The sequence below is a fragment of the Opisthocomus hoazin genome, chromosome 2 (assembly GCF_030867145.1).
Source record: "Opisthocomus hoazin isolate bOpiHoa1 chromosome 2, bOpiHoa1.hap1, whole genome shotgun sequence".
Classification (NCBI taxonomy): domain Eukaryota; kingdom Metazoa; phylum Chordata; class Aves; order Opisthocomiformes; family Opisthocomidae; genus Opisthocomus; species Opisthocomus hoazin.
In genome coordinates, this window is record NC_134415.1 from 27,032,965 (window position 1) to 27,047,662 (window position 14,698).

The 14,698-nt window shown below is 38.0% G+C and overlaps 1 protein-coding gene across 2 annotated transcripts in view; it reads left to right on the forward strand.

The window, feature by feature from the left end:
• The window catches only part of PPP2R5A (protein phosphatase 2 regulatory subunit B'alpha), a 49,077-nt gene that overhangs the window by 10,510 nt on the left and 23,869 nt on the right, over positions 1 to 14,698 (forward strand). For both annotated transcript variants that reach the window (XM_075412953.1, XM_009932835.2), the window contains exon 2: positions 9,782 to 9,978. In XM_075412953.1, the coding sequence (XP_075269068.1) occupies positions 9,782 to 9,978 (197 nt within the window). The remainder of the gene's footprint in view (positions 1 to 9,781; positions 9,979 to 14,698) is intronic.

Below are 14,698 nucleotides of genomic sequence, written 5' to 3' on the forward strand. Positions count from 1 at the left end.
TTCTGAAAAGTCTCTTGGGTCTTGCTGGTGGTTAATTTTCCTGGCACATGAGTGAGTGAGTTACTAGGAGTAACAAGTTGCTATGTGCCAGCCTCTCCGTGGGTGCTTTTGGCTTGCGGCTAATACAATGTAACCCGAGTTAGACTTTAAAGAAAGGATGAGTTTATATACCCAGGACTTTACCTTGACCTTTAGTTGCCCTGTTGTTAGGAGGACTTTTTGAAAGCATGTGTGTTTTACCATAACAGAAACCTTTGTTGCATTTCAATATAACAGGAGCTATTTAGGAGTTTTATTTTGTGTTTTGGGAAAGCAATTTTAATTCTCAAGCCTTTGTGTCAGCTCTTGTAATTTTAACTTAAAAGTTGGCAACTATTCCATATTCACATCTTCCCATTCCAGAAATCAATTACTCTCCCCTCTCTGCCAGTTTTATGGCCTGGCTGTGCATGTTAATTCTGTGATAGGATTCATCACCCTTAAATTTAGCTCTGTCTTTCTTAAAGTGTTAGGGTTCCTATTTTAAATTATTTTAAGATTGCAGTTACTTAATAATCATGAGTTATTACACCTTCGTCAAGCCATGGAAATCAGTATTTGGTCTAATGTCATGCATGCAGGAGAGAGTGGTAAACTCTTAAAGCCTCTGGTTATGTTCAAGATAGGCCCATCCTGGCATATGATCAGTCATTGAAACTGCTCGATGGTTTCTAAATGAAGACAGTAAATACAGTAGCAGTGTGTGCCAAAAACATAAATGAAAGCACTGGGGAACATAATAGTTGGCTTACTGGTGGAAGAAAGCTTGCTGCAAATGCAAGAGGAGTAGCATAATTGTTTTTTGAAAACACAGCCTTCAGCTGTATAAGAACTGAAACTTCTTTGCTTTTTATAATAAATAAAATATCACTCTGAACAAAACTTGCACACAGTTAACCATAGGCAAATTGCTCAACTACTCAGTACTTTGAAAAGCAGCATTGATTCACCTGTGTCAGGTCATCGGACAATTTATTTTTCTGGAAATTTTTTTTTTATTGTTGCATGTAGCTGAATTTTGGTTAGATTCTCAACTAGTGGTGTGCTCTTGAGGAAACTTTTGTATTGTTCAAGTTGCACATTTTATTAAGGATGAGTTCAGGGTGTTTTATGTTCCCGTTCCAGCTGTTGGTATGTTTGGCTAGTTTTTTGTTTGTTTAATGAATCAATGGTGCTTTAATTCTCCTTTTTGAGAAAGTGTGGTAGAAATGAGGTAATGAGGTGAATTGTGGCAGACCCCGTTACGAAAGTCTTGCTATTTAACTTTTTGAGGACCAAGAGGATAACTTCTATTGTTTTTTGCATCTGACTGCATGTTTTCTTCTGTAATTAGTAGGAAATAGGGCTATTAATATGAAAGCAGTTCAGCAGAGTACTTTCTTACTGCCTGAAATGTCTTGGTTGACTCAAGTCTTCACTAAAATGAAGGGATTTAATGTAGTGGTAGCTAGAGACTCTTAACTATATGAGATTATAAGAAAGCTTGGAAGATGGTAGAAACAATCTAGATAAGACACGTGCAGGTTACCATCACTGCAAGGAGGCATGTCACAGAATTTGTGACAGATGTTGTCAGATCAGCATGGGCTTTTCAGATTTTCTGGACTGATTTGCTAAGGTCAACTGCTGGCCATGCTGAGTGGCAGATGAGACTGTCTGAACAAACAATATCTGTTACTGTGTGGAAGATAGCTTTCTAGGACTACTTTTAGTAAATGAATTTAAAATTATCTATAGCCTAGGCTTTGTAACTAACTTTGTAAACCACAATGCTGTGTGTGGAAAAAAGTCATTGTTGATTGTTGTCCTCACCTAGTTTTTCCTTCTAATGTGTGATTTCTTTTTTTCTCTTCTTTTTCTTCCCTTTCTTCTCTGGCATGTATCACAGAATTAATCTTAAATCCAGAATATTGTAATGAGCAAAACCTGTGATTTCTTAGCTATTTAAAAAGAAACTGGATACTTACTTGGATGGTGGTATGTTTTTTAACAGATCAGTTGTTTTTGGCAGTTTTATTTTGACTTTGCACAACTGGTTGGAGAAGGGTATATATTAACTTGGATAGAATGTGCTATAGGGACAGTTGAGTAAGTAGGGTGTCACAGTGTATTTTTGAAGTGTTGTTCATGTGGATCTCGTAGTGCAAATCCTGCCTGATGACCATCTGCAGAATAGCTTACCTACAAGCGGACCTACAGCAGAAGCTCAGCTTGTTACCTTGATTGCTCCTTTGCAGTCCTTTTGATTTCTGAAAGGAAGAGGTTAAATGTTAGCAAGAGCACACGAGTCCTAGACACGATTAACCAATGTCCCTTCTGTGACTTTAATTCTGTGCCAAGTCTTTGTTTTGGTTATCTCCTATATGTAGTATGAATTTCCTTGTAGCATGATGTTTGAGAATACTATTCTACTTGGTTGTCTTTCAAAACTCCTTCTGTTGTGGAAAAAATCTACTACTGTATAGGGAGCTAGTTAACTTTTAAGATACATACATATAATGTTGTTCTATCTGACTACCTTATCTGACTTGGAAAGTCAGAGCTCTATTTACTGAAAACACGCAGAGGAACTCACTCAGTCCCTTCCAGAGTTCCAGCAGCAGCTGTAGACAGGTAATTTGAAAATATACGCTGTTGAACTCTGAATGGAGAGGGCAGGGGGAAAACTGACAACTCTAGTCTATTAAGAAATGTTACTTATTCCTTAGGGTGGCAAAGTTTTGCTATATGGAAAACCTGAAAAAACTGATGGTGAGATTCCTTGGATACTTAAGGTGCTCCAAGAGTGCTCATCTGAGCAGCCCCACCAGTTTCAGTCAGGCTGTTGAGCTACCAGAAGTTGGAATTGTGGGAACTTCTCTTACGGGTACAGAGTTACTGGAGAATGTTATAGACTACCCATACAGCCAGGTGGCCTATGAGATTTTATACAGGGGCTACTTTTTTGTTTAAAAAGGAGCTTAAAGTGATTTAAAACAACACCACCAAAAACGCAACCAAACAAAAAAACCCCAAAACAAAAAAACAGAATGTATTATTCAAAAAAGTAGCTAAATTAACTGAAAAATTCTACCTACACATTACCTCATACCATTATAATTAGATGATATGGTTCCAAACAAGATGGTGAACTAACTTAACAGTGCACTGCAGCTGAAAGAGGAGTTTCTGCTCCTGTCACTAATCTTGTGCCAAAGCTGATGCACATCAGGCCCCTCCAGAAGCCATTTAACCTCACTAATATGGCCATGTTATTGAGTTAAAGCAGCTTGCAGGAAGTCTGAGAAGTTCCAGAGCCAGTGTTGAGGGATGGATGTGACTGGGCGCAGAGGAGGGAAAGGGGGGAATAAATGGCACGGGGGTAGTGGGGAGAGAGACCTCTCCCCTTGGCATTGTCAGCCACCTATTTTGCACTGCTGCAGATGTAGACTTCTGAGAACCTGGAAACATACTCTGTCTGTCCCCTGTTGTAACATCAATTGCATCAAAACTCCATTTCTTAGCAATGCTTTACCATGCCTATAACATAAACACTGACACTCAGATACTATGAGAGATTGCAACAATAATGCACAAAGGAACTCCCAGGACACAAATAAATCTTAAATTTAGGTTAAACAGGGCTCCCGATGCTTGATTTGTTTAGGCTAGGGCAGAATTTACCAGACTAACTCCCTTCCAGACTTATCTCTGAGAAGAACAGGTTGTACAACAGTGTTGATTATTTACTGATGTGAAGAAATAAACTAAAGAGCAAACAAAACCAAATGCCCCATTCTCCTGACACCCACCCTTAAGATATTTATAAGCATTTATTAGGTCCCCTCACAGTCTTCTCTTCTTCAGGTTAAACAAGCCCAGCTCCCTCAGCCTTTCCTCATAGGAGAGATGCTCCAGTCCCCTAATTATCTTTGTAGCCCTCCACTGGACTCTCTCCAGTAGTTCCTCATCTTTTGTGAATTAGGGAGCGCAGCACTGGACACGGTACTCCAGATGGGGCCTCACTAGGGCAGAGTAGAGGGGGAGGAGAATCTCCCTAGACTTGCTGGCCACACTCAGTGCACCCCAAGAGCCTGTTGGCCTTCATGGCAACAAAGGCACACTGCTGGCTCATGGTCAACCTGTTGTCCACCAGCACTCTCAGGTCCTTCTCCACAGAGTTGCTCTCCAGCAGGTCAGCCCCGAGCCTGTACTGCTGCATGAGGTTATTCCTCCCCGGGTGCAGGACCGTACACTTGCCCTTGTTGAACTTTATCAGGTTCCTCTCTGCCTGACTCTTCAGCCTGTCCAGATCTTGCTGAATGGCAGCACAGTCTTCTGGTGTATGCACCACTCCTCACAGTTTTGTGTCATCAGCAAACTTGCTGAGGGTACACTCTGTCCCTTCATACAGGTCAATGATGAAAAGTTGAACAAGACTGGGCCGAGTACTGACCCTTGGGGAACACCACTAGTTACGGGCCTCCAACTAGGCTCGGAGCCGCTGATGACAACCCTCTGAGCTCTGCCATTCGGCCAGTTCTCAATCCCACTTGCTGTCCCCTCATCCAGCCCACACTTCCTGAGCTTCCCTATGAGGATGTTATGGGAGACAGTGTTGAAAGCCTTGCTGAAGTCGAGGTAGACAATATCCACTGCTCTCCCCTCATCTACCTAGCTGGTCGTGCCATCATAGAAGGCTATCTGAGTGGTCAAGCATGATTTTCACTTGGTGAATCAATGTTGGCTACTCCTGATAACCTTATTTTCCTTCATTTGCTTAGAAATGACATCCAGAACGAGCTGTTCCACCACTTTTCCACAGATGGAGGTGAGGCTGAGTGGCCTGTAGTTCCCTGGATCCTCCTTCTTGCCCTTTTTGAAGACTGACGTGACATTGGCTTTCCTCCAGTCCTCAGGCACTTCTGTTCTCCAGGACCTTTCAAAGATGATGGAGAGTGGCTTAGTAATGGCATCTGCCAGCTCCCTCAGCACTTGTGGGTACATTCCATCAGGGCCCATGGATTTGTGGGTGTGCAGTTTGCTTAAATTATCTCTGAGATTGTTTGCTTAAATGATCTCTAAGATCTTGCTTAAATGTAACTGGATAACAGAGACTGAATGCTAAACCTCACACTGTGGAATATGACATAACTACGGCACAGTCCTTGTCACGTATCAATCCTTGTCTGTATTTCAGTTTGTCAGGGAATTATGTAGAAGGTGTAGAGTTGACCACTAAGTTCAATTTACTGGACTTTATTTCAAAATATCATTGTCCTCCAAGTGTTTGACAGGGCTGTATGTGAACTACTTTAAGAGGCTGTCAGAGGAAAACTTTTTGCTTGTTTCTCTGGCTTCTGCATATTCCTGGGGTAGGTTTTGCAGGAAAAAATAGAAATGTTTAATTAGAGATATTTAAAAAAAATAAAATTGGAAACTTCTTGCAGATGTTTGGGAGGATTTATTTTGTATTGTCAGGAAAAGTAAGTTTTTTGAACTTCCATTTTGTATAGTTGAGAGAGAGGAGTGTTTGTGGACTTAGATTCTGATTCCTGCTACTGAAGCAAGGATTATGTTAGGTTCTCTGGCTTTGTACAGAAGGTCTTGGGTAAACAATTCTGTGGAGAAAGGAGAAATATCTATCTTTTCTTTCCAGGAGAAATGTCTGTAAACATGCAAGATAAATGTACTGTTGGAAGATGTCATTGTAGTCCCCTGGCTCCTGATAAGGTGGTGTTATAGACTCTAGTTATAGACTAGTGAGGTAGCTCTGTGATTCTGAACTCTCTTTCCCTATCTATATTTTGTTTGTGACCTCCCTGACAAAAATCATCTTTTAACTCCATATTCCATGCTTAGACTTGGACTGATGATGTCATAAATTTGAAAGCACTCACTTTAGAGACAAATCTGTACAATCATGCAGTTTTAATGTTTAATAACTTCTGTTCAAGAGGAACTTCCAAGTCAACTTGTTTGTAACTTTTTATCCTTTGGTGTTGTGGCTACTGTCTGTAATGTTCAGGTTTTTCTAAATAGTAGAAGTAGTCTGTTGAGAATTTCAGTATTCTCAGGTTCAAGGATCAAATGAACTATTTGCCTCAGTTATAAACATTTTACCATCTATTGTGGAAATGACCAGAGGCAATTAATATCCTTAGAAAGAGTCATGGTGGGTCATAATTTACAATAATTTTTATGGTGTTGGATGGAAATTTTTGTGTTTAGGGTTTTCCACCATCATATCTGATTAAGAATTGGCTTTCTGTGGCTGCATAACGTCTCATTACTACCTTCCCAAGGATCTCAGATCAACTGACAACCAGCCTTTCAAAGAATTTTAACAGATGATTTAAAGAGTTCCCAAAATCACACTTCTGTTGAGCAGCCTCTAGAAAATAAAGTTGAGGCAACTGGCATTTTGACAACCTCGATCAGATGGTGTCTAGGCCATTTTCTGGGGTGTGGTTTAATGTATGTGTCTTGACACTCTTCCAGATAGGATTAAATGCCTTTGCTCCTTTTTTCCCTGCTTTAGGCTTTCTCATGTTTTGTTTCCTTCATCTCCACCCCCCCTTTTTTTTTTTCCTAAAGTGTGTTTTCCAAAAACATGCAGCTATTCAGGGACAGGCTGGTAATAGAATTCAGGCTTTTTTCTTTTTTTTTTCTTTTTTTTTTTTTTCTTTTTTTTACCCCTCCACTTAAAAATACAGCCTGTCAAGAAGGTTATTTTATTGAAGCATCCACGGTCTTCTTTGAACCTACGTTATCTTCTGTGGTCCTCATTGTATTTAGTGTGTTTGAAGAAAAGTAATTATCTTGAGCTTCAGATGTATGGTGTAAATCTTGATAGATGTTAAATTGAAACTGGTTTAAAAGTCTTGTCACAGGTTGTTAAGCTACAAAAATAAAAAGCTCTGGTGTTGATGCAATTATGGTGGCACAGTTTATTCATAGAACCGGAATAAACTTTAGCAATATGATTTTATTGTGGTGTAGAGTTGTATAGCTTCTGTTGTACTTGGGATAGTTAAAGACAGTTAAAGACAAAGCTTTAAAGAGTTAAGAATACTGTCTGACAAACAAATTTTCCCAAATCGCTTGATGGTTCCCATGGTACCTCTCATAACATTCCTGGGATAAATGTGCTATATGTCAAACAGGGATTGAGCACGTGAAGACAGGTAGTGCTGATAGAACAGAACTGGCTTTCTTGTTACCTTATTTATTACCATGGTTGCACATAATTTTCATCTCTTGCAGATGTCTTTGTTTTATGATTCCCCTTATAAGTGTGGAAAATGGATGTATGCTTAGAAGAAAAGACTTCCTTTGTTTTGCTTTAAATGATAAGAGTAACAAAACAGATTAATGGTCAGGTTTTTCATAGGAGAAAACACGTCTAATTGAGATAGATCAGATTGCTAATGAAATGGACTAGTGATGCATGGCAGGAGAGATATGATCTCTGTTACTCTAATGTCTAACTAAAAGTGGCTAATGCAGGGATTTCTTTAATATTCTAGGGAAGGTAAAAAGTTATTTTCTTATTTTGTCTGAAGTCCTGTTACTTGCTTTTAACCTGAGGTCTAGAGTCTGTTTTAACCGCTGTTAGGAGTACTTAGATGCTGTCTGCTGTTTTTTAAAACTTCTGGGGAAATCTTGTTTGATGATACTTTGTTTTATTGAACATCAAATAAATACACTGTATTAGCTGTGCCTTACTGCTGAGCTTTTGTAGCTTGGAGTATAGTGAAGTTTGTAGTGAGGAAAAATAAGAGTAGGTTTCAGTCCTGCTTGAGTCTGGCTATCGTCTTGGGGCTAGTGTCAAAAAAAGCTGTCATCCCTGTGTTGGTTCCTTAAACTAGGCTTTTTGGATTTTATCCTCAGCGTGTCACTGTTATTGCCTTGTTGCTATGATACAATACTTACTCATGCAATCCACTGTAGAATATTAGAAGATCTGAGCTGAAATGTTATGTAACTTACGAATGTTTTTACAGCTGATGTTCATTATTTTGCAGAGTGTAACAATTCACGTCTTTGTAGTTATCTGAGTGAAATAAGCATTTTGTGAGATTTTTATTAAAAAAAAAAGTAAAAATTGCAGAAGTATGAATTGTTCTGTATGAGGGAGTAGTAATTGCTAGCTTTTTCAAAAGCTCACTGAAGTTTTTATGCTCAGTTAATAAGATCATAACTGTCAGATGGGGAGGGGGAAAGGGGGAATACAATACAGTACTCTGGTGTTTGAACTTTCAGGGTAGAGTGAGCAGTTGGGATTACAGTGGAGGCGTTTCATTCCATTTTAGCAATTACTTTTTGCTTATGGAAATGAAATAATTCTATCAGATAATCATTGAATATTAAAATCACTGTTGACTGTTGTTGTTCCAGCCACTGAATGTAGGGTGTTTTGATAAGAAACTTGAGGAACTGGCATTATCAAAGAGTGTTTGAGGAGTTAAACTTACGAACTTAAAATGAAGTTCATTTAATGAGAATAATCCTGAAATGATAAAGACAAGCATGTGATCTCTGCGATTTGTTCAAATTTTGAAGTGAGACTTAAGATTTTCAATACTCAGTGTTACAAAGTAATTGCCTTTTTCTTGTCTTGATAATTTCCTTATGATGAAACAGCAGTGCTAATATCAATAGTGCAGTGAATGAATGGAGCTAAGGAATTAGTAGTCTGGCTATAGACAGGTCTTGAAAGTTCTTCGGGGGAGAGCATTCCTTATTCGCAGATAAAATTGTAAATAAAGATTTTTCAGCAGGACAAGTGAAATCCCAACTGACTGATAGATGAGGTGAACCTATGTTGCTGGAGTGGCTTAGAACCCCAACAAACAAATAAAAGCAAGAATGAAGGGCACACCAAACCAATTTCTCAGTTAAAACTGTGGCTGCTTTTGTTGTGATCATGCAACTTTTGAACAGTTACAATATTTTAAGGATGTATTAAATTTTTGAAATATACAGTACTTTATAATCCATCTTTTTTAGAGCTGAAGTGAAATACTAATGGAGGAATTTTGCTTATCAGTTTATGGAGAAACTGCATTCCAAAATAAAAATGCAAGTCATAGCCAAACACATTGTCTTAGTAGGCCAAAAAAGTTGGAAAACCTTACATGATGGAGATTGTAATGAATTTTTTTAAACCAAAGCATGAAAATTCAGGATTAATCCTTTTTGGAATATTGGAGTTGATTCTTCAGAGAAACATTCATCACATGATGTCAAAAGTATGTGAAGTATTTTGCATTGGGGTAAAAAGACAAGGTTCCTTCAAAGCAGATTTTACAGCTTTTAAGCAGGTTACATAATAAAGGATTAGGGAACAGAATGAGACAAATCGGATGAATGAAAGGTTAACATGATGCACTGCTTCTGTATATGACTTTTCATGAGGGAGAGCTGATACTAATTAATGTCTTGTGTTCAAAATAAAGTTAATTCAGGAACTTGTTTTCCACAAATATATTTAATGCTGCATATTTATTCATTATTTGTTGTATAAAACACAAGTTGTGAATGGAGGATCTTTGGATCTTTCATTCTAACATACTTAAACAGATATTTTCAGCTTTGACAATATTGCTTATTAACTTGCTGACTATAGAGCATACTGTTCCCCATAATAAAAACCTGATAGCTATGCAAATTTTAGTCACCGAAATAGATTTAGAAATCCTGAGTTTGCTTCTAAACCCTTAAGTGTTGGTTTGATTTCTTTTTTTTTTTTCTTTCATAGATGCCACCTTCAATGAACAGCAAGATCTCTTTTGTCAGAAGTTGCAACAGTGCTGTGTACTCTTTGATTTCATGGACTCTGTTTCAGACCTGAAAAGCAAAGAAATTAAGAGAGCAACACTGAATGAACTGGTTGAATATGTTTCAACAAATCGTGGAGTGATTGTTGAATCAGCTTATGCTGACATAGTGAAAATGGTAAGTAGAATGCTTGTTACATTTTGAATTTTCATAAAATACCTTAAATTATTCTGCTTATAAAATATAATTCGTTAATGATAACTTGGCTTACAAGATTATTTAGAAAGGCTTGTAAAATCAAACAACTTGTAACTTTTAATTATTAGCGGAAATATGTTGCATTCAGGTTAATTAAAATGAAAAAACCAGTATATGGCGCAGATGCTTGCATTCTGGTTAAGTTTTGAAGTTGTTCTTATTCAGAAAACAGAAATATTTTGGTGCTGCTGTCTTTGTTTAAGAATGGCAGTGGAGTGACAGGCTAAAGTTTTGTGGTAAAGATTGTTGCTGGTACTAGTGTCAACAGAAAGGTTTATCAGTGTAAGAAAGCAACTTGACTTTGTAAATACTTTATACAGCTGTTTGTTACTGGTTTTGTCTTGGAGAGCTGTGCTAGAGTAGTCTAAGTGGTTTGCTGGAGCTGTAAACCACAGAATGACTTGTACTGTGCAATTTCTACAAATGGCTTCTTGAATAAGCCACGAAATATTTGTGGTAATTATCTGCTGACTTTCCTAGGTTTTTTATATGCATTTTCAAATGCTACATAAGCAATTTAGATGTGCCTGTACTTCACATGCAGGGAATGCAACTGAAGGACGTTTACAACGTTTCAGATTATTGGCAAAATTGTTTTTTCTATAAATTTGAAATGTAAAAAGAATGTGTTTAGTGGTCATACATTTAGGCTAATGGTTCTCTAAACTTCGGTTAGGTTTACATAGGCACAATGCTGACTTTAAAAGTAGTTATCAGGAATGTAAGCAGACCAGTTCAAACATACAGCCTATGGCTTTTGCAGTTTTCTGTGCAGTGCAAGCTATTTTTTCTTAAGGTTTTGTTTGGGATTTTTTTTTGGTAATTTTTGGTTTTGGTATTTTTCTGTGAGCAACTGATATGGAAGATCAGATCTTTAATACAAATAAGCACAGACATTTTTCCATTATATTGAAGGGCTAGGATTATTGAAACCCTTTTAATCATTTTGGCTGTTTCACTAGATGATTATCAAGTTTTACAAAAGATCTAGGACACTGGGGTTTTTTGTGTAGTTTTGGTTTTAAAGGATCTGTGTTTCTGTCCTAAATGTTTTTTACACAAGAAAATAAAGGACAGAGTATGTCCACCTCTACTTTGACTTTTATTTTCGCTGCTGGTGGCAGCAAGCCTGAATCCCTGCAGTATTTTGTTACTCTGTGTGCCCTCTGTAGCCTCTTGTTAGAAGAAAGAGTATACGAACTAGCGCATCGTACTTGTTGAAGGGAGATTTTCTTTTATCTTGGAGTTGTTTTCTTTTCTTGGAGATAAGGTGTTGTTGAGCTGTTCTTTTGAGGTTATTGTTGTTGTGCAAATAATTAGACTCTGTGGATGCTTGTTTTTCCTTCCATAACAAATTTCCATCTCCTTTTCTCCCCTAAAATGACAGAAAATGAAGAAGGCCTTAAATGCTCAGTGAGAGCTTTTTCAGAGCTTGAGACAAAAGATCCCTCCAAGCCTGAATAGTATTTCTAGTCTCCCTGGCAACTGGCAAAAGAAAAGGTCTTTGCTGTGAATTAGGACTAAGTACCAGCTTTCAGAAAGAATTCTGGATGGGTGTCTCTCTCCAAACAACATGTGTACTAGACTTGAGGCCTTTCTTTGTAGCAAAACATCTATGAGATTTAAAAGATATTTATTTTTATTTTTTGATTTTTTTCAGACTCTTCAGTGTTACTATATTAAAAGAAAAAGCATTTGAGTTTTTCACAGAGTTTGAAGGATAGTGTTTTTGAGACGAAAAAGTACAAATCGGCCTTAATGAAACCCAACTACCACCTGCCTGGTAGTGAAGCATGAACAGACTGTGAAAATTCCCTGAAAAAAGCCAGAGTGACATCAGTGGCAGAAGCAGAGCTAATTTCTTTCCAGAGCCCCTTGTCCTTCTCTAGGCTTGGGACCTTTTTCCTCTGTCTTGCGGAGGAAGCAGTCCAGTTTTCTTGGAGTCACCAGAGTCTTGGGGAGGCAAAGTCAACAATCCCTTACAGATACCAAGGGGAAAAAAATGTTGTTCGTGACCAGTGCATAGGCAGGGTCTGTGCAGGTGAGGAGGTCTCCTAGCATTCCTTCCCTTCACATGGTCTCTTTTACCATGATAGCTGCTGGGCCAGTACCACACAGTCATGGCTTGTGTAGTTGTCCCTGCTCTGCTTGGATCCTGAGGTAGGGAGCACTGGTCGACATCATACCAATGTCTTTTCAAAACACCAGGGAAGGAACAAGATCATGAAAAAATATAAATCTTTTTGTGTAGGCAGATGTGGAGGGCATCTCCTGTAGGCTATCTTTTTGGTGTCCCAGGCAACCCGATTTTCCTATAATTCCTTTGCCAAAGCCTTTTAATTAGGAACTGAGGAATAATTTTGCTTACAAATAGTTTTGAAGGGATAGCACAATGGTCTGTGCACCTCCTTTCTAGGTCATCTAAAATTAGTGTCTTCTCTGTTTGGAAATTCTCAACTGACAGTACTCTGAATCTAACAGCAAATTATGGTTTGGCATTGGGAATATTTTAAGTTTTACAACTTCCTGGGAAGTTGTAAAGCTCTAGCCTTTATAAGGTTTGGGAGCATAACAGAAATGTCTCTCCAGTACACATTACTTCTCCATTTCCTTGTGCCTGCCAGCCTCCCCACCAGCATGTAAAAATCCAATGTCAATGAGATTAGCCTAGCAGCTTGCACAAGCTGTGAATTCAGAATTTCAAAAAACATCAAGTACCCCTATCTGTACGCTCAAAAATTGGAGTTGAACCTAGTATCTCTCCAAAGGCTTACCTCCTTGGGAAGTACACAGACATTAAGGGACTTCCTTTTTCTTTTTCTTTTCCTTCTCTGTTTTTGGTTGGTATTTTTTTTATATAACTGCTGTATCTTAATACCTTAAGTGGCACATTTTAAGATGTCACTTTCACAAAACTTTCTGAGATTTAATTTAGAAAGCTAATGCTGTGTTTCTCTGGAGACTGTTCCAGCTGTAAAAGCCTTTTATGATTTGTGTTTCTCAAATCACAGTTTTGGGATAAGACCCCACTTATGAAGGAAAAAGGATGTTTTAAATAATATGAGAGGATATAGAGAAGAATTTGCCCATAGAAAAACAGTAAGGGTTTTAACCCAAACCACATTTTTGATGAATACTATTAGCAAGACATTAGAAAGAAGCAAATGAGACGGGGAAGCAAAAGTATTTCAAACATAATAAAGTAAATGAACCAGTTATTTAGGGAGGCAGGCTAGTACATAAAAATGATACACAGTTTGTTCTAAGTTTCATCTGTTCTCAGGAGACCAGTAATGCTAGTAAAAGCACTGAATACTCTGAAAATCAGACAATTAGTTTTCTAAAGATCTGGCGGAGAAGTTTGCTATTTGTTTCTGCTATAGAAGTATGTTCAGTAGTTAGTACCTTTGTTTTGGACTTGAAACTTTTGCATTCTGTACTCTGAGGTTCTGTGCTAAAGGGTTGACTGGTTCAGTTCAGCAAGATGTGTCTAGAAATAAAAGGATGCATTTTCAAGAGTCATTACCAGAAGACTTGCAAGCAGAGGTAAGGAAGTCTCTGTAGGGCACTGATTTGTATGTTGGATGGTTTTGTTGAATACGTAAAAAGAGTAGACAATATCAAATAACAGAAACAAGATTGTAGTCTTGGTTGTTGAGCTTGATTAAAATTCACATTCTCTCAGACTCCTGTTTCCCCCTTCTCTGCCCCCTTCTCTTGTGCTCACAGCATTAACAACTATACTGTTTTGTTTTGGTTTTTTTTTCCTGCTGTGCAGTAAACTAAAAAAGACTACTGTAGTGCCCATCCGTACAGACCGTCATTGCCCTTCTACTCTAGAGCAGAAGCCCCTGCAGCTTTACCGTGTACCAACAGGAGACAGTGACAGGTCATCGAACAAAGTGCATTGTGGGAAATGAAAAGTCAGTTTACGCAATGGCTTTATATCTGGTTTAATGAGGCAGCGGATTCTTTTATGCAGAGCCAGCTGGGTGACTGCAGGATCTTTTAAAGTCCTCTTGCAAGATTCTTGAAACACCTTGGAGACTCTATGGAAGCTGTGCAGTAGCATTTGCTGAAAACCGTCAAACATTCTTTCTTATGTTTTTGGTAGGCTTGGGTGGTTAGCAGCTGTTTGAAGCAGATTTGATCGAAAAGACTTCAGAGTCTGAAAGATGACTGGAAAAGTTGGGCTAAACATGTTCCTGAAAAAACAGTAGAAAATGCAGAAACAAAATTAACAATGTTCTCTTTTGTTCATGCTAAAGAGATTTAAAATCCAGTATGTTACATCTGGCAGAAGAGATGACATTTATTTTTCTTTTGACATCTGAAAGATTGGTGTTTTATCCAGACTTCTATATACTTCAAAAATCCCTGAAGAAACCTTTTGAGCTGCCATTTTGAATTTTATTTGATATGACTAGATCATACTTAGGGTAATTTGGTAGCTATTTATCTTAGTTTTTTTCTGAGTTAGTCTGTGTTAAATGAAAAAGCTACAATTGTTATTTATTTCTGACTTTCCAGAACATTGAGGCATCTTAAAATTCTGGAAGGTGCAAAATTGTAAAGGCTTCTTCAGTTCTTTAAAGTGAGAAATATCTTGAAATTAAGTGAAGAACTCTAAAATTAGATA